This window comes from Ascaphus truei, chromosome 8 (assembly GCF_040206685.1).
Source record: "Ascaphus truei isolate aAscTru1 chromosome 8, aAscTru1.hap1, whole genome shotgun sequence".
Taxonomy (NCBI): domain Eukaryota; kingdom Metazoa; phylum Chordata; class Amphibia; order Anura; family Ascaphidae; genus Ascaphus; species Ascaphus truei.
In genome coordinates this window covers 64,343,490-64,364,243 of record NC_134490.1, presented here as the reverse complement: position 1 = coordinate 64,364,243, position 20,754 = coordinate 64,343,490, and the positions used below count along the sequence as shown (strand labels likewise).

Below are 20,754 nucleotides of genomic sequence, written 5' to 3'. Positions count from 1 at the left end.
GAAATTATGAGTGTGTATCTGCTGAGGCTTTACTGAGATCTCTACTGAGATTTTAAACTAGCATGGAGGGGGAGGGGAATTTTTAAACAGATAAACTAAATAGAATAGATTGGGAAACAAGATTGGGGTTATGGAGGTAGAATGGCTGTTACAGAGGCCCCACACTTCCCTGAAGGCATTTAAAATAAATGCCGGGGATGGCAAAAAGGGAGCTAGATCACAACCGGGAAGTTACAGACCTGTAAGCCTGACTTCAATAGTGGGGAAAGCTACTTGAAGGTTTAATAGGGGATAATATTCAGAAATACCTAATGAAAAACAAAATTATTAGTAATTATCAGAATCGATTTATGAAGGATTGATCATGCCAAACTAACCTTATTTGTTTCTTTGAGGAGTTACGTAGGAATTCAAACTAGGGTAATGCAGTTGATGTGGTCTACTTGGGTTTTGCAAAGGCTTTTGATATGGTTCCATACGAGGTTGTGTACAAAATAAAGCAAATTGGACTCCGTAAAAATATATGCACCTGAATTGAAAACTGGTTGAAGGATAGACAACAGAGGGTTGTCATAAATGGAACTTTTTCAGGTTGGTCTAAGGTCGTGAGTGGAGTACCTCAGGGATCGCACTGGGATCCTTGCTTTTTAACTTGTTTATTAATGACCTTGAGGTTGGCATTGAGAGCAAAGTCTCCATCTTTGCTGATGATACTAAATTGTGTAAGGTAGTAGAATCAGAGCAGGATGCAATTTCTCTCCAGAAGGACTTGGAGAGACTGGAAACTTGGGCAGGTAAATGGCAGATGCGGTTTAATACAGATAAATGTAAGGTTATGCATTTGGGAAGCAAAATATAAACAGGTGACTTACAAATTAAATGGGGATAAATTTGGGGAATCCTTGATTAAGAAGGATTTAGGAGACAACAGGCTTAGCAATAGTGCCCAAAGTCATGCAGTAGCTGCAAAGGCAAACAAGATCTTATCTTGCATTAAACAGGCAATTGATGGAATGGAGAAGTAAATACAATTATGCCCCTTTATAAAGCATTAGTAAGACCACACCTTGAATATGGAGTACAATTTGGGGCACCACTCCTTAGAAAAGACATTATGGAACTAGAGAGAGTGCAGAGGAGAGCCACCAAATTAATAAAGGGGATGGACAATCTAACTTATGAGGAGAGGCTAGTTAAATTAGATTTAGTTACATTAGAAAAGAAGCATCTAAGAGGGGATATGATAACTACAGTATATACAAATATATTCTGGGACAGTACAAGGAGCTTTCAAAAGAACTATTCATCCCAAGGGCAGTGCAATGGACTTGGGACATCCCTTAACGTTGGAGGAAATGAGATTTCACCAGCAACAAAGGAATGGTTCTTTACAGTAAGGAAAATTAAAATGTGAAATATATTACCCATGGAGACTGTGATGGCAGAAACAATAGATTTGTTCAAAATAAGGTTGGACATCTTGTTAGAAAGGAAAGGTATACAGGGATATACAAAATAAGTAAACATGGAAAGGATGGTGATCCGGGGAGTAATCCGATTGCCAATTCTTGGAGTCAGGAAGGAATTTATTTTTGCCCTTATGAGATATCATTGGATGATATGTCACTGGGGTTTTTTGTTTGCCTTCTTCTGAATCAATAAGTAAGTATAGATATAGGAGAAAGTATCTGTTGTCTAAATTTAGCATAGGTTGAATTTGACAGACTCATGTCTTTTTTCAACCTCATCTACTATGAAACAACGAGGCAAAGTTTTAAAATGCCGGTTGGTAAGGTTTTTATTTGACTCTGTGGTAAAACTGTCAATCTCACAGCCGATTTACGATGGGGATGGGGGTGGGCTTATGCTGTTTCAATGAGGAAAGAATGTATTTAAGTCAGGGAAAAGATTATTAAAATTAGATTTCACCAGAGGAGTGTTTTGGACAAAACATGTGATATCTCATCCCCTGCACCAGTGACCTCTCTGGGGGAAAACATATGACATACGGTGATGTATGGGGTTTTCTTTCATGTATATCCTTTTTATTTTGAGAAACTGTTCTGTATTTATGGTAATTGTATGTTTTTGTAATGCTTTTTTCTGTAATCTACGCACTGTATAGTAAAACATTTAATAAGTAATGCTTTGGGCTCTGAATGAACTGTTCCACGCTCTGGAGAGAGTATTTACGTTTTCAGACACATTTTGCTTCAATGGAATTTTGTGTGTTAAAGTGCATAGTTTTTTTCTATAATCAACAGGGACCTAGGACCCTTGCAAATATTAATATTACATCTTTGATTTCTATTTCACTGGTGGTGGCATTGTATAGATACTGTACAGTATGATTGCAATTGAGTAAGGGGTTTATATTGTCCATTTGAGGGACCTCTGCGGAGGGGAATAGTGGGAGGGCTTCCATGTGTGAGTATTAACTTTTGTCTCGTATGCAGGTCACGTTCTCACAGGTGAGGCTTACGTGAGTGGCATCTTTACATGGAAATATTTATCCCAAAAATATATTAAGCTCTATACAAAAGAGGAAAGGCATAGCTCAATTGGTTACTGAAAATAGTACATTTATTTTGATATCTAGGTAAACAATTCAAACAAAAATCCTGTCTGCTTTTACTACATGAATTGTGCGATCTTTAGCTCTGGGATCTACCTGGTTCCCCAGATACTCACCAATGAAGTTACCAGTGATTCTACCAGGCATCCAATTGGAAGCCGCAAAGAATGATGTTGTGGCTTCCAATAGGTCTGTGATTTGATAGCCATTCTTTTTACCTTGAGGGAGAAGAAATACTCATAACTTCACCTCCCTTTCTTCCCTATATACGTTCCCTACATAATCCACAATTAAATATGAAGGTTTGGTATTTATAATATTGCAAATGTTTTATATATAAGTATATTTAAACTGGTACCATTTTAATGAATGTTAATGTTTTAGTTGCAGTATTACTAAGCTGAAGTGTGCATAATTATAAACCGCATCGTCCGCGTCTTGATTTTCAGGTGATTGCAAACATGAAATTCTACTGCTGCTGACTCAATTATTTTCTAAAAATAATCATTATTTGGCATTCTTGTATATATACAGTAGAATGTTTCAAAAAGGTTAACTATGTGAAAATGACAAGCTTTGTTGCTTTCTTAATAAAGAAATTTAGCTCAGACAATGCAAGAGTAATTTTACTAGTTATTCGTACAAGCTGCTTAAGGGAGTATTCCATGCAATAGCCTACGTGTGGATTTTTAAAAATAAATAAATCAGTTCTGTGGTATTAGATAATACTGCATTTAAAAAAAAAATATTCAACTCTTGATGCCATTTTTAATGAGTTTTAATATACGGAGCATCCTTTGATTTCTATAGCAGGTTTTAGCCCACCTCCCCAGCAGTGCAAGATCTTTGTAACACTTTCCTGTTTGTGATCATTGGTTGCAAATGCTCCCAGCAGTTTGAGCTGCAAACTGTAACAATAGGTAACACTATCTATCAGTATACATTGTAGCTGCTGAGTTACACTGTCTGAAGGATTGATTGAAACTGAAAGGCAGCCATTACGTGAACCCTAGGAAACAAGATCTTTGCTGATCGATCACGGGAGAACTAGTCAGCAGCTTAGGTAATTAGTTTTCATTAAAAGGTAATCAAAGTCTGCATATACAGCAGGGCCCCGGGTATACTGCGGGTTCCGTTCCAGAGGACCGCCGTATAGTGAAAATCGGCGGAAAGCAGATCCGGCGATTTTCAGTGCTGCACATGCGCAAACTGGCATTTTCGCCGTTCTGCGTATGTGCGACCTGCGGTCTGCGCACGCAACCGGCGGTCTGCGCGCGCAACCGGTGGTCTGCGCATGCACGCCAGGCGCACCCGCCCATTCTGCGCATGCGCGATTTTTAAATTCAACATGGCGGCCCTCTTCTCGGTGCCGCCGTATCAGCGGATCGCCGAGAAGCGGGGCCCTGCTGTATATAAAAATATTTTATTTTTTATAAGTGCCTCTTAGATTGCCTCTTTAAATCTCTGTGTGCATAATATGAATGCATCGGGCCGGCACACATTATGTAATCCTCATGGGTAGTTTGGCATACAAAAGAGTTAACATTACAGCTTGAACATTCTGATGCTATATGCAAGGTACAAATATGTAAATAAATATGTATGTATGTATGTGTATATATATATATTGTGATGCCGACACCACATTGCAGTCTCTTTTGTCCCAAATGAGGCAGGAAACGCTGTATTTCTCTATACTTGGGGTTTATTTACAGGGATAAATAATATGAATAGGCCCACCGTCCCTTTAAGAAAAAACAAATAATAAAATCAAATCCTATTTCCATTAGGAAAGCTAACTACACATTCAGCTCCAACCCTTACTAACCCAGGTAGATAGCTAAGCTCATTCCACCCCAAACAGATATTATTGCTGAGCATTTAAAGACTCTGTATACAGCAAATAAGGGTTTGGCTTATCTGTAAGTCCAGCTGGCGATGTCCCTGCTTCAGCACAGTCTATCGTCCTTCCTTCTTCTTTTTTGGATTCAACCCCACGGGAGCTCAGGGAAACTCATGTGTTCCTCTGTAACCAGCCGGCACTGCTTCAGCACTGCTCTCTCAGCACTGCTCTCTCAGCACTGCTCTCTCACACTTCTTTAGCCAGCCTCCATTAGCTGGGGAGCTCCTCTGTCTCCCCCCTTCTCTGGGGAAAACGGTCTCTCTGTGCCTTGCAGGTTCCAGCCTTTTAAAGCACTTCCTGACTATTCAGAACAGGCTGGTTAGCTTCATTAGTTATCACCTGAATAGCCATTCTAAGGAGGATTAAATTAACTCTCTGTGGTGAAAAAGTCCAATAGCTGCCCCATTCAGCCCCTAGAGGACAGCGATGGCACCACAATATATATATATATATATATATATATATATATATATATATATATATATATATACATACATACATATATACATATATACATACACACACACACACACACACATGCATACACATATACACAAACACATACATGCATACACGTACATACACGCATACACATACATACATACATACATGCATACATACATGCATACATACATACATACATACACACACACACACACACACACACATACACACACACAATCAGGAACAGGGCACACACAAAACAAGACATGAAGTGCCTGTCCTGTTTTTCTTCCCTTTTTTCATATATATAAAATTATCCATATCTCAATGTACAAATATGCATACACCATGTAATTACCATATTGGACCAACATTTATTGTGAGTCTCTCTTTTTCAACATAAATGCCACTAATATAAACAAAATTAAGACATAAGAAGAAAGAGGTTCAGAAAAGTGTGACATTAGTATTAAACTCTTGCTGCCACAAGATGGATAGGGGGGGGGGGGTGCCAATTATACCAGAACAGCCACCTGGGTTACTATTGGAAGGGCTCGCTCAGACAGACCGCTCCTTCAGCGTGCTTGTGTTCGCGCCTCCGCCGCGCGCTCCTGCAGCCCAGCGATCTCTGCTCAAACTGCAGGAGTTGGGTCGCGGAGTTTGGGGCGTGGCGGGGCTGGTTCGCCTTTATTGGCTGAACCAGCTCACGTCACGCGACAGTAGCACAAAATTAAAATTTGGGTTGTGCCGGCAAAATGTCGCAGCGACAACGTTGCACTTTGCCGCCGGTGGAGTTTTCAGTTTGAAAACTCCCACCGAACAACCAGAAATTGCGACGGACCTGCGCGCGCACATCTGTCTGAGCAAGGCGTTAAGCAGGTGGAAGTAATGCGTAGCTTGTGTCAGAAGAACTAGGATGTCCGGGTGTTTACCGATTTTATTCCTTAATGGATCACATATAACATCTTTCTGTCTGTGATGACTGTCTGACTGACTAATTATGTTTCCATCGTGCAAATAAATTTTTTTTTTTGTTTAAGTGCGAATCTCACCCCAGAGGAGAGCCAGCGTTACGCACCTGGGGTTCTCCAGAGTTCTGCTGAGATACAAATGCAGCGAAGAAGCACCTACTACACATCTCAAACCCGGAACAACATGCAAAAGAGATTGGCTAACGAGGGTAAATATGATCAAATCCGTGTTTTACTTAACATGCAGTCTTAACTAGCAACATAGACTGAAGCAAGGAAGTGTAAGCACAGCAATACATATCAGTGAGTATCTATCTGATGAGTAAGTACTGCAGAAAGTCTAAATACGCAGGGATTGCCTGGGTTTTAATCTGAGCAATAAAGCATTTCTTATAAAATTAAGATTTGTATGATGGACCTGTGAGGCATTTTAGGGGGCAAACATTAGTGTATAGTGTATACAACTTTCAAAACCGCTTCTTAAATATGTAGTTGAATCAGTTGACCTACAGTACACACAGTATCAGGTTTCAAAAGGTTTGTTCACTATAAGTGATCTCTCTCTCTCTCATGTATCTTTAAACCGTTTCATAATAGAACACGTGCATAGACACTCTGCTATATAGATTTATTTATATGGGACAATATGACCATTAGACAGTGTGACAAGCCTTAGTAATTCCATCCTGAGCAGTCACACACAAGTAGTTTTTATTATGGAAAGCGCGGCTCGCTCTGTGTTCAGTGAGAAAATAAATCTAATCATAGCCATTCAGTATCAGCGCTGGATAGAAAGTTATCAAGAAATACTCGTATTCAATTCTGATATTTTTGATACCAGTGCAATATTTTTCGTATATGTAGAATGTATCCTATTTTGTAATCTGTATTTATCACCACGTGTATGATATATCACGACCATTTACATGATACGTTTTAAGGTTTTGAGATTCTTCTACATTTTTTTGTTAAATCTTTTAAACTATACCTGCATAGTATTCAGCTTAACTTCACTACAGCAAAACATTCTCTTTTAATGCTTTTTGATACGGTGCTAGTCTTTGGGCCGTGATTATTATACAGTACCAGCCCTGCCCAAACCCTCTAATTACACTATTATGTGATTTCAAAACTCTCATGTAAATTTTGTCTAATAAAATATAATATTTAATATGGAGGGAATTTATATTATTTCACCCATTTTCTTTCTCCTGCGCTGAAATTACCTTCGGTGTTTTTTCTTCTGCCAGAAGATTTTTTTCCCATTAAAAAGAATGTTATAGTTCAATTCCCCATTTTGATCAGTTATATTAGCTGTATAAATTCATACCTAAAAAGTCTCATCTAGATTGAGCTTCTCTACATTGATGCTTGTATAGTGCATTAAACCCAGGGCAGACAGAAAGAGCAGCCGAGAAACCTTCATTATTCAATATACCTCTTTTGCATTATTAAAATGAAAGCAAAGGGTAACAACTATAACCAAGATACTTCGATGTTGTAGATGGAAACATTTTACATTGTTGCATACAGTACATCTTTGAAAGATATAGGCTTAATATTTTAACCCACTACAAAATGCCCTGCCTAATACTGTTATTTCATTTATTGGTGAAGTATAATATAGAGAATACATTTGCATAAATCACTGCAGTAAGATTGGCCTATTGTAATGCTAATATCTCTGTTATCTCACTCCTGTCTATTAGAGTGGTGAGAATAGGTGACTGTGAATACTACACATGAGAGGTTGAGAAATATACTGTATAATAAGCAGACTTGACCTGCGTAGAATTAATAGCCATCTAGGCTGACGCACAATCTAATTGAAAGAAAAGCTCAGGATAAGAGAACGTTTTTCTGATCATTCTCTTTGATGTTTCTATGGTAAACAGCTCTGTGCTGCTTGGTGAAAAGGAGCAAGTTAGAAACAAACAGAGGTTGTTACCATGTGAACACTCTACCGCAGAATGTGTGCCTTTATAAGTAGAAATTAAAATGTAATTAAAAGTAGCAAATAAAAACTATGGTTCGTATTGGACATGTGCTTTAAAGGGCATAATATTGAGCTCCCTTTTAAGATGGGTCTTTTTGGATGGGGTATGAATCCTGGTTCTGATCAAACTCAAACCACTAAGCGCTCACAACAAAAATAATACAGTACAGTATGTTGTACCGTTCCAGTCAACAATATGTCCTGCTAATATGATGCAGCACCTGAGAATCCCAGAAGAAACCTTGGATTTGGGGTTAGATGATCTGCCTTTGCTTTATTTGATTAGTTTACAATGTATGTATGTATGTATATCTTTATTTATATACTGTAGCGCCCACAGTGCTTTACAAAAGAGACAATACAGTACAAGGAATTATAATAATAAAATATATTCAACAAGTGAAATCAAACAATAGGAAAGGAAATCCCTGCCCCGGAGAGCTTACAATGTAAGTGGTACAGAGGCAGCAGGTGAGGGCATAAGTGCAGTAGATGGCAAGCCTTGGCCACAATGGTAGCTGGGTGTGGGACAGTAGCCACGAGTCTATGATATTGAAACGCTTCATTTAAGAGACGAGTTTTATGGCTTGACTTAAAGGTGGGGAGAGAAGGTGCTTAGGGTATACGAAGGGTGAGGGTGCAGGTGAAGGAGCCACAGGTAAGGTGCAATGAGGGAAAAAGGTTTAAGGCGAGAGAGAGCAGTAGAGGTAAAAGGGGTGAAGAAGAGACAGTTATGGGTAGAATGCAGGAGACGAGCATGGGCATAGCAGGATATCAAAGCTGATATGTAGGACAGAGCAGATGAGTGGAGAGCTTTAAAAAGGTGAGGAGCACTTTGTAGGTGATCTGAAACTTGTTGGGAAGCCAGGAGAGGGAATTAAGGAGATGAGCAGAGACTGTTTTGGTAGAAAGTGAAATTATTCTAGCAGCAGAATGTTGGATAGATTGCAAAGGAGAACATTGTGAGGCAGGGAGACCTATTAGCAGTATGTTACAATAATCCAGGAGAGGATAAGGCCATGCATTAGAGTTTTAACAGTAGATTGACAGAACAAAGGACGGATCTTCACAATATTATGGAGGAAAAAGTGACACATTTTTAGCCATGTGAATGGAGAAGGAAAGAAAGAGTCAAATGTCACTCACAGGCAATGTACTTTGGCTTAGATAGATGGTAGTATTGCATACGGTTATAGAAAAATGGGGTATTAGGCTAGAGTTACGGGGAAATATGAGGATCTCAGATGTAGAGATATTAAGTTTAAGGGGCGGGAACCATCCACGAGGATCTAGCCAGGAGACAATCAGAGACTTGGGTCTGGATTGCATGAGTGAGAGTAGGGGATGATAGATATATCTGCGTATTTCCAGCATAGAGATGATACCTGAGGCCAAAAGTGTTGATGAGGTCACCAAGTGATAGTGTGTAGAGAGAGAAAAGGAGAAGTCCCAGAATAGAGCCTTGGGGAACACCATCAGACAGCTCAACAGAGGAGTTAGACATGTTAGCAACAGAGACAGAAATTGTGCGATGAGAGAGGTAAGATGAGAACCAGGGTAGGGCTTTGTTATAGACACGAAGAGAGTTTAGAATATGAAGAAGAGGAGAGTGATCAAAAGCATCAGAGAGATCGAGTATGATTAGTAGAGAAAAGTAACCTTGGGATTTTTCTTCATGTGCAGTTGATCATTGGCTACTTTAGTAAGCACAGTCTCGGTTGAGTGAGCTGGACGAAAGCAAGATTGTAAAGGGTCAGTGTGGAGAATAATGTGATGGTTCAACAACATCTGACAACACGAGTTGTGGGACAAGGTCAAGGAATGAGAATTGGTCAGGAAGGATGGATCAAAACACGGAGGGGGTGTTGTAAAACAAACACACACAATAGTGCAATACATCTAAATAGAAAAGGACATGGATCTTAACCAAGTGGTAGAGAAAAGAGGACATACTGTATATAGTACAAAATAGTTTTTACTTTCAACAATGTAAAAACATATAAAATCAGAACACTCACAAACGAATGCCTTTTAAGCATATAGACCAATGCTCTGGGATAAGAAGTACTCCTGGTCTCTCCTTCCGACATGAAAACGGTCCATGGTCGCCTCAGGGAAGGTCGATGAAATGTTCTGCAAGGCTGCGAGAGAATCAAGATAGAAAGCCAGTACATTGAACTGGAATTTTAGGTGGAAATGGGCACCACCATTGCCCTTAGTTGGAAATCCCATTCAAATTGGTATTTCTTTACTATTTACACAGTTGTAATTAGACTGCCCCACAGTGACTAATATTGGGGGGGGGGGGGGAGGGAGAATACATTGCTATGTGGGATTGTTTACGAAGTTACAATCTCAGAGTTGTCAACTACTAAGGGCTGAAATTAGTCAGATTTCAGGGTTCTGGACCAAATACTTCCATTTTATTAGAAAAGTGTTGTATCTGTGAGACTCATTGATTTTTTTTGTGACTGACAATGATATCAGTGAGACACACAGAATTGTTCTACAAGGTATCTGATTTCTTGATACTATGGCCAAGGTTTAAGTAGGTATTTACATGGTCAAAAATTGACAGTAGAGATGAACATTACAGTATAAAGAGTGAGGAGAGCTATCCACATCATGATAAGAATTATGCGCTAAATGCTATAGGAAGTTGTCATATACATATAAAGAAAGGTGGTAATGTAGCCCCTGCATACAGTGTGTGCATGTTGCATGAAATAGAGAGCGTTTTAGGTACAGGTTTACAGAAATTTTTATGGAAACAACAAAAAACACTTTCATATAATTGACTGTTCTCAAGATTTCAGATTTTAAACTCTTCCGTTTTCTGTTCCACCAATAGGAAAAGACAATGACAGTGGGAGGAGCTCACTTAGTCCACCACAAATCACAGAAGACTCTGGAGAGTGTTTACAGGAAACCAGTTTCTTTTCCATCATGGTCGAAGAAGAGAGTCACATTTTGTGCTGACTTGTCTCAAGCCCCGTTTCATTCACTCGGACTTGTTTTTATTAAGCACAGCACAAGAAAGGGCTTCATTTTTTTTAAATGTCACATGGATACATTGAAGAAATGAGCACGGAATCATCTTGGAAGCAGTACAGTATCTCCCACCCGCCATTTTGTTCTAGTTCCATTTAACATCATTACCACAAGGAATCCGTGACACAAACACAGAGCTTTGAGGAGGCTGCTGGCTTCTTATATCGTAACAACTACTCATCTTATTTGTAGCATAATCCCAGGACATTTATTATCTGAAAATCTGACTAGGTAATGATAAGGTCTTCAGACATTTTCTTTAAATTCCTAAATAGCACGTGTTATCTGGGGGAGGTGAAGAACAGTTGTGCCGTAAGCTTGAAAGAGATCTTTGAAAAGTACATTATGAAAGGTTTTGTAGCTCGAAGAAGAAAAAGAAGTATTTGGACAGTTTATCAATACTGATCTTGCTTGCCCTTTACATTCTACATACTGCTAACACCAATAGTAAATCAGCACTGAAAGGTCAAAAGCAAATCTGATTTCACTTGGGCAATCCATATTTTCCCACTGTTTCTGCTGTAATTTTTGTTGTTATGCATTGGAATGATAGAGGATATTTTAATATTCAGTAGACACTGTGTGGGTATGGAATTGCCTCTGCCCAGAGTATTACATGCTATTATGTGTACAAGTCAACCGTATTAATTGTATCCATTGTGGGATTGTGTAAATGATAAACTGATTCCAGTAGAGCATGGATATAACAACACTTAAAGGAGAATTGAGGGGTACAAACAAGTGCAATATGATTTGTTTATGCTTATCTACTATATTATATTACTTTTCACAATGAAATGAGTGAAAACGTTTTTTGTTGGAGGAGACATTAAAGTAATTTATGTTGCAGAAGAAATAAAGTATTTTGTGATCCGTCAATTGAATTGCTATCGATACCGATCAGTGGAGATGTGATCAGGGCACTGTAATTATTGAGGTTAATACGTTCATGCTAATTTACAAGAGTATTTTTTTCTACTCAAAATTCAAGCGTAATTGTTTTCAAACATGGTGTAGCTGGCAGTTTGTGGGAGAATAAAGACAAGTTTGTAGAGAGACAAGCAGAGAATATTAATAAACTCTAAGATGTTGGCACAAAAGATGGGCAAATTTTGGGTGCGAATTTGGATCCGCAGCGGATCGGCTGGTTCCTTTGGGCCGGGGATTTCAGCGGATCTTACTCAAAAAGCGCGATTTGCGCTTTGCAGATTTTTTATTATTATTATTACCAGTGCAGTCAGCGGATTGCGCAACCCGTGGGCGGATCTGTAGAATCCAATCCGCGGATTCAGTAATCCGTCCACGGGTTGTATCCAATAGCGGTTTTTAATGAATCTGCGCGGATTCAAAACGACCAAATCCGTTTGCAGATTTTACACTGTGACACAGATTTTGCTGGAAATTAGCGAAAATTCGGGAAACGGATTTGGGTGGATTTCGCCCCTCTCTAGTTGGAACTATTGCTTGTATCATTAAGTTGTCACCAAGTTCGTCTGACACTCTAATGCTCTTAGGATAGTTGTTAGAGGAGCAACATAAAGATTATTGTGGTACACACATGCTCAGGCAGTTAGGAAACCAGTCACTTGTTCCTCTTTGTAAGAACATTAAAAGCATTGCATGGCACTCACATAGTCTGTCCACAAACACATATTCCGGACACCGATTCAAAGTCCAGGTGCCACGAAGTTCATACTGCACTCAGCCTTCACGGACTTCAGCCACGTTTGTTCTGCTTTAAATATTTTTAAAAAGCAACAAAAAAAAAAAAAAAGAAAGACTGGAGGGCAAACCGTAAAATTGTGTTTATTTTTCACAGAAGTCTAATAAAGTCTCGCCAGACCGGTTTCAGCATCTCACAGGCCTTTATCAAGGAAAAGCCATGTGACAAAAGCATGGTGACAAAGGCACGCGAGACGCCGAAACAAGTGACGGATAATTAAATATGTGATTTAACTAATGCTGCATACATTGTTTTTGTTCATTTGTGTATTTCAGTAGCTAGAGCCATATTTTACACCTTTAATATTGATGTGTATTTCTTCAGCACATATTTTAAAAATGTGCAGTTTTGACATGATGGTATTAAGTGTAACTGCAGCTAAAGGCAAATCGCTTGTGCATGTCACACCATACTTATTTATTTTATGTATAAAATGTTTTACCAGGAAGTAATACATTGAGAGTTACCTCTCGTTTTCTAGTATGTTCTGGGCAGAGCGTTATATTCTACAGATACTTTGTTTTCTCTCATAGCAATTAGTTGAAATCTACAGTATTAATGACAGGTTTACTGGGAACAAAAACCTGATAAACACGAGGCAATGCTTCATTGTACTGCCTATTAAAAAGGCTTACCCTATAAGACGCTGGGTATATGTATCAAGGCAGTTTTGGACTTAAATTGATACTAGGGCCACTATTCTATATGCTGTGAAAGGGCTTTCCTGTGCTGGAAGGGTACTGTAGCTGTGCTCCCATTTATTTTAATAGAGCTGTTCTCTGATTCAGCATGGGGAAGCAACCGAACAGCTTATGGAATAAAGGCCAGAGAGCATTATTAGAGGCTGGTTCTATGTACTCCGAATCAGCTGATTGTACTGTGATAACCCGATAGTTCCCATTCAAGTCAACAGGAGTTTTCTGCAGATCACGGTGTGATCAGCCATTTCAAAGTTTATAGAATCAGCCCCTTAGTGTCAACAGATCAAGGAGTTTTGCTTGTTCTGAGGTGGTATCAATCTCCATCAAATGTAAAAAAACTTGATTAACATACTTTTTATGTTTGAGCATTTGATTTGAGCCAAATACATAGATTCCAATAAAGAAAGAGTTTCTTTGTTTTCTAGATTTGTGGGTTAGTAAATCAGAAAAAATGGTGGTGTTGTGTACAACCCACATTAATCACACCCAAGCCATGCTCCTAGAATTAACTCCGCAGCATGTCTAAGTTTCATAGTCATGATGCATTGCAGAAGTTACTATGCAGATGCTCAAAACACAGACAAGCGGCCTTATAAAATAGCAATACATTGAAAAATGGAATGTTTGTAGGAGTGACTTTGGGCAGATTAAATGCAGGTTCCTGAAAGATGGGGTATGTAGAAATCATAATTCCTTCTGGGATCTTAAGAATAGGATATTTTTCAGGGAACCCCTTACCGGGGGTATTCCTTTCCAAGAAGCATTGGAAACCTTATGTAATAACGTACAGTAAAAACAGGTTTCTAGGAACCAGTGTCTAAGATTCAGTATTTGCGCATAACGTTTCATCCTCTTTCCTGGTAATGGCAGCATAGAGTTCTGCAAAATGTTTGCGGCAAAACGGACGCACAGAAAATGTCGTTTTGACAGAATACGAGAGTGAAACCAACCAATCATGTCCTATTTAGTAGAGAACTGGAAAAGCGAAGGATGAGGGAGTGTGTCCTATTTAGTAGAGAACCCACTGACTTATACAATATACCTTCAAAATTAATATCACACCTGGTGAGATTCCTGTGAAGACACATGCAATACGCCTATTTGCATGTATAAATATTATTTTTTGCATATGTAAATTTGCTTATTTCCCAGGTATCGCATCACGTGTTGTACAGATATGGTTTTTTTTTAAGTTATATAAATTTCCGGCACTTATTCTGCAAGCTCCAATAGTGCCAATTTGACACTGCCACACGGAAAGACCCATTGATGTCAAGGAGCTTTCCCGCCGGATTGCGCTATCACAGCAGAACGAGTTGATGGCGCTGCTATCGGTGCGACTACAGCTAGCGCCGCGCTTACGGAGGCCCCTCGATCTTCCCCAGCCCAACTTCAGTAATCCCAGGTTAACGTTGTGGCGGTTAAATGAATCACCATAACATTTAAAAACTGTGGTTGCTGGGCCAGGGGCTTCTGATATGTCGGCATCTCCTCCTGCTACCATGTGACGATGCATCGCCATGACAATGCAAAGTCAATGAGCCACGTCGCCATGACAACGCAACGTCACATGACGTGAGGGCGGGCAAGAGGCCCCGTGCATCACGTGACATCATCACGTGACGCGACACGTTGCCGCAGGAGGAGATGCTGGCTTCGGAGCAGAACGCCCCGTCAAACTCCCTCTGCACCGGCCCCGCCAAACTCTGTCTCTATTTCCCTCTCTTCCGCTGAAACCCTAGTTCCGGTTCTAGATCTCAGTGTTGTGAAATTTCACAGGTTCCTGCACTATCCAAGACTGATTGCGCTATTTTTTTTAGCTATTTAAAGCTTAGTGAAATATCTCACGAAACGGCAACATTTGTACAAAAAGGCGCGAAAAATGTAGCGATCACATTTGGGACAGTTTCGTAAGTCTCTACTGCGGCTTGAACATATTACAAATGACTTGCTAAATTTCCATAACATTACCCCACATACCTCAAGCAATGTGAAAGCCAAACTATGAATACCAGTATATTACCTTTTACAGTAAAAGGTGCAATCTATAAAAATATATTTTTTTGGGTGACGCTTTTTGTATAGAGATTGTTTCATTTATTGCTTCAGAGAGGTATCTGCTAATTACTTTTAGATGTTTATTTTTCGAGGGGTGGTGGGGAGTGTAAAAATAGATACTGTTCCACCTCCTCAGAAATAATGTTTCTGGCGTTGAGTTGTTAAGTGCATAGTATTATACGATTTCTAACAAATAAGGTCAAAATGAAAATGCATATTTTTAAGAATGCTTAGAATCCGTGTGTATTCTCATAGTGTTCTTTTACGAGATGGCACCATTAATTCACCATTAAGATATTGTCCATGTAACTCTTACTCAAAGATGAGCAAAATAAACTAACGTGGATTTAAACAACCAGGATGCACCGGCACTCACGTTCCTGGTAAGTGTCTCAGGAACCAGTGGGCCGCCGGAGCCTAATTTAACACGGTTCAGCTCCCGGAATTCCCTGCTTCCCACCAATGTTAAAAACAAAAAACGGGGAGCGGGGAACTACTACTTTCAAGTTTCTTACACTATTGTACACCTGTTGTGTCCTGTAACATCTTATTCCTTACTGCACTCAACAAAATAGTGTTATTGTTTGTTCAGTATGGCACTTTTAGTTTGTGTTACACTCTGGAAACTCTGCAAAACTCTGTCCGATACCCGTGGCCCTCATGTATCTGGATATTTGTAAAACAAATGTGTGTGCAAAAGAATTGACAATAAATAAAAATAAGTGAAAACACTGTAATGCTGTTATTGTAATGCTGCATTATTAATGGTATCAAGTTTTACAACTTGTGGTTGCGATTGTGCATCATTTATGAGGATTAAAGGATGATGAGCAGGTGTTATGTTAGGAGGGCGTCACACACAATTGTGCATCCAGTCGTATGTGTGTGTGTGTATGTGTGTTGCCTCTGTTCAATACATTTTCTACAGAAGTCCGAATTATGTGTACTAATTTGTTTGAAATCAGAATTTCCACCTAGCAATAAAAATAGGAAATGCATTATGGTAAAAGCATATGTCTCAGACATGGTCTAGTGCAGGGGTGCGGAGACTGGGGGGCGTGAGATTTTCTGGGTGAGGCGCTGCGCTTACAGAGGCCCCGCGCTCTTCTCCAAAGCATTTCAATTAAATGTCGGGGGGCTGCCCGAGGCCTCTGTAAGTTCTGTTATCTTGTTTCAGACGGCGCGTCACCATTGCAACGCGATGTCACATGACCCTGTGGCAAAACAGAAAGAGAATCCATGCGCTTCTCCCTTTGGGATAGCAATCAATGGGAAATTTGTATATATATGTATGGTGTAAATACCTATAAGAAAAAAGATCAACGGATCAAAGGATCTATACCAAAAGTCTACTTTTTTCTTATAGGTATTTACACCATACATATATATACACATTCCCCATTGATTGCTATCCCAAAGGGAGAAGCGCAGGGATTCTCTTTCTGTTTTGCACATTTGTATGGTCAATTCCTTCACTAGCTGCATGCTCCTTATACAGAGAAGCGCAGTAATTATATTTGTTTTAAATGACCCTGTGGCGTCATTTGACTCCGGAGACAAGGTAAGAGATGAAGGGGAGGAGGGGGGGGGGGGAAGTTTGGGCACCCCTGGTTTAATACATGGTTTAGTGTACAACAAAACAGATTTTTACAAATACAGCTTCAAGGCACATACTGTACATTGGCCTTACAAATCTGTGAGCTCAATGACACACAAGCAATGTTTCACTTTTCGGAGCTCAGGACAATGGCAACTGCTGAATGTAGATATTGTTGGCACTTTAGCATGATGTCAGCATTTATAGCATGAATAACAGTGTAGCGACTATTCAGTTTCCCTGTGCTTCGGTGTCCTGTTGCAGCCTAAAAGTTATTGCAGCAGGGGTGGGCAACTCGAGTCCTCAAGGGCCACCAACAAGTCAGCTTTTCAGGATATCCCTGCTTCAGCATTGGTGGCTCAGTTCGACTGAGCCACTGAGTCACCTGTGCTGAAGCAGGGATATCCTGAAAACCTGACCTGTTGGTGGCCATTGAGGACTGGAGTTGCCCACCCCTGTATCAGTGAAGAGGAGACCGCTGCACAGGATTGTGCAATTCACCATCTTTGTGCCGTTGATTTTACCTTGGCATAGGTACACAAAAACATGTTTTGGGGTGATACCGCTGTAACGTTGTGTGGTTTTTTTTGTTTCGGACCTACGCAATGTTAAAATACTGTAAATACACCACAGGAAACGGATGTGATCGGTCGCTTCCTTTCAACTTCAATCAGCACACAATGTCAGCACTCTCTTCTTCATTAAAATATAAATCGTTACTAAAAACCCCGTTAATAGCCTCATTATGGCTGCACATAGAAACACCAATAGCACAAAACAACACTGCCCAATGTTTCGGGAGAACATCTCCCCGCCCTCCGCCCTCCCCCCCCCCCTTCCCCGCACCACTTCCTTAGGTACTAACAAGACGCTGGCTCACTATCTCGGCTGTATATACGTGGATAGACATGTGTGGCGCTTTGATGTGTTTTGCTTTATGTTCTTTTTGTTAAATGGGATGTTTTATTGAAGAGTTTCAAAACGTCATAGGTTAAGTTTGATTTTAGTGCAAATATGGCGGAGATAACAAGCAGGTGTCTTTAATACCTTTTTATGCAGAAGAATTCGGGAACTGGGGGTCCTCTCATTGATAGTAATGTAGTATTTTCATCAGGAGAATAATTACAACTTTTAATATCCAAACCTGCGAGAGAAGAAAGGTCAGCGAAGGGATTTTCCGGACTATGAAGACCAGAAAAGAACTGTATGGCCCAGTGGTTAGATACCTCTGGTCGGTGGTTAGGTAGCGCTGGTCGGTGGTTAGATTGCGCTAGTTGGTGGTTAGATAGTGCTGGTTGGTGGTTAGATAGCGCTGGTCGGTGGTAAAATAGCGCTGGTCGGCGGTAGATAGTGCTGGACAGTGGTTAGGTAGCGCTAGTCGGTGGTTTGATAGCGCTGGTTGGTGGTTAGATAGCGCTGGTTAGTTGTTAGATAATGCTGGTCGGCGGTTAGGTAGCGCTGGTCAGTGGTTAGCGCTAGTCGGTGGTTAGATAGCACTGGTCAGTGGTTAGCGCTAGTCGGTGGTTAGACAGTGCTGGTCGGTGGTTAGATAGCGCTGGTCGGTGGTTATATAGCGCTGGTCGTGATTAGATATCACTGGTCGGTGGTTAGATATCGCTGGTCGTGGTTAGATATCGCTGGTCGGTGGTTATATAGCGCTGGTCGTGGTTAGATATCACTGGTCGGTGGTTAGATATCGCTGGTCGTGGTTAGATATCGCTGGTCGGTGGTTAGATATCGCTGGTCGGTGGTTAGATAGCGCTGGTTGTGGTTAGATAGCGCTGGTCGGTGGTTAGATATCGCTGGACGGTGGTTAGATAGCGCTTGTCGGTGGTTAGATAGCGCTGGTCGTGGTTAGATAGCGCTGGTCGGTGGTTAGGTACCGCTGGTCGGTGGTTAGATATCGCTGGACGGTGGTTAGATAGTGCTGGTCGGTGGTTAGATAGCGCTGGTCGGTGGTTAGATAGTGCTGGTCGGTGGTTAGATATCCCTGGACGGTGGTTAGATAGCGCTGGTCGTGGTTAGATAGCATTGGTCGGTGGTTAGGTACCGCTGGTCGGTGGTTAGGTACCGCTGGTCAGTGGTTAGATAGTGCTTGCCAGTAGTAAGATAGCACTGGTCGGTGGTTAGATAGCGCTGGTCGTGGTTAGATATCGCTGGTCGGTGGTTATATAGCGCTGGTCGTGGTTAGATATCACTGGTCGGTGGTTAGATATCGCTGGTCGTGGTTAGATATCGCTGGTCGGTGGTTAGATATCGCTGGTCGGTGGTTAGATAGCGCTGGTCGTGGTTAGATAGCGCTGGTCGGTGGTTAGATATCGCTGGACGGTGGTTAGATAGCGCTTGTCGGTGGTTAGATAGCGCTGGTCATGGTTAGATAGCTCTGGTCGGTGGTTAGGTACCGCTGGTCGGTGGTTAGATATCGCTGGACGGTGGTTAGATAGCGCTTGTCGGTGGTTAGATAGCGCTGGTCGTGGTTAGATAGCGCTGGTCGGTGGTTAGATAGCGCTGGTCGGTGGTTAGATATCGCTGGACGGTGGTTAGATAGCATTGGTCGGTGGTTAGGTACCGCTGGTCGGTGGTTAGATAGCGCTGGTCGGTGAAGGTATCGCTGGTCAGTGGTTATATAGTGCTTGCCAGTAGTAAGATAGCACTGGTCGGTGGTTAGATAGCGCTGGTCAGTGGTTAGATAGCACTGGTCGGTGGTTAGATAGCGCTGGTCAGTGGTTAGATAGCGCTGGTCAGTGGTTAGGCACCGCTGGTCAGTAGTTAGATAGCGCTGGTCGGTGGTTAGATAGCGCTGGTCGGTGGTTAGCGCTGGTCAGTGGTTAGATAGCGCTGGTCGGTGGTTAGATAGCGCTGGTCAGTGGTTAGCGCTGGTCAGTGGTTAGATAGCGCTGGTCGGTGGTTAGATAGCGCTGGTCAGTGGTTAGCGCTGGTCAGTGGTTAGATAGCGCTGGTCGGTGGTTAGATAGCGCTGGTCGGTGGTTAGATAGCGCTGGTCGTGGTTAGATAGCGCTGGTCGGTGGTTAGATAGCGCTGGTCGGTGGTTAGATAGCGCATGTCGTGGTTAGGTAGCGCTGGTCGGTGGTTAGGTACCGCTGGTCGGTGGTTAGATAGCGCTGGTCGGTGGTTAGATAGCGCTGGTCGGTGGTTAGGTACCGCTGGTCAGTGGTTAGATAGCGCTTGCCAGTAGTTAGATAGCGCTGGTCGGTGGTTAGATACCACTGGTCGGTGGTTAGATAGCGCTGGTCGGTGGTTAGGTACCACTGGTCAGTGGTTAGATTGCGCTTGCCAGTAGTTAGATACCGCTGGTCGGTGGTTAGATAGCGCTGGTCGGTGGTTAGGTACCGCTGTTTGGTGGTTAGATACCGCTGGTCGGTGGTTAGATAGCGCTGGTCAGTGGTTAGGTACCGCTTGTCAGTGGTTAGATAGCGCTGGTCGGTGGTTAGGTACCGCTGGTCAGTGGTTAGATAGCGCTTGCCAGTAGTTAGATAGCACTGGTCGGTGGTTAGATACCGCTGGTCGGTGGTTAGATAGCGCTGGTCGGTGGTTAGATAGCGCTGGTCGGTGGTTAGATAGCGCTGGTCGGTGGTTAGATAGCGCTGGTCGGTGGTTAGATAGCACTGGTCGGTGGTTAGATAGCGCTGGTCGGTGGTTAGATAGCGCTGGTCGGTGGTTAGATAGCGCTGGTCGGTGGTTAGATAGCGCTGGTCGGTGGTTAGATAGCACTGG

General features: G+C 41.5%; 1 protein-coding gene across 1 annotated transcript in view; it reads left to right on the top strand.

The window, feature by feature from the left end:
• The window catches only part of ZMAT4 (zinc finger matrin-type 4), a 207,368-nt gene extending 191,209 nt beyond the window's left edge, over positions 1-16,159 (top strand). Inside the window, exons 7-8 of the mRNA XM_075612366.1 lie at positions 5,963-6,102; positions 10,741-16,159. Coding sequence (XP_075468481.1) covers positions 5,963-6,102; positions 10,741-10,868 — 268 coding nt within the window. The 3' untranslated portion in view covers positions 10,869-16,159. The remainder of the gene's footprint in view (positions 1-5,962; positions 6,103-10,740) is intronic.
• Positions 16,160-20,754: the final 4,595 nt, after the last annotated feature.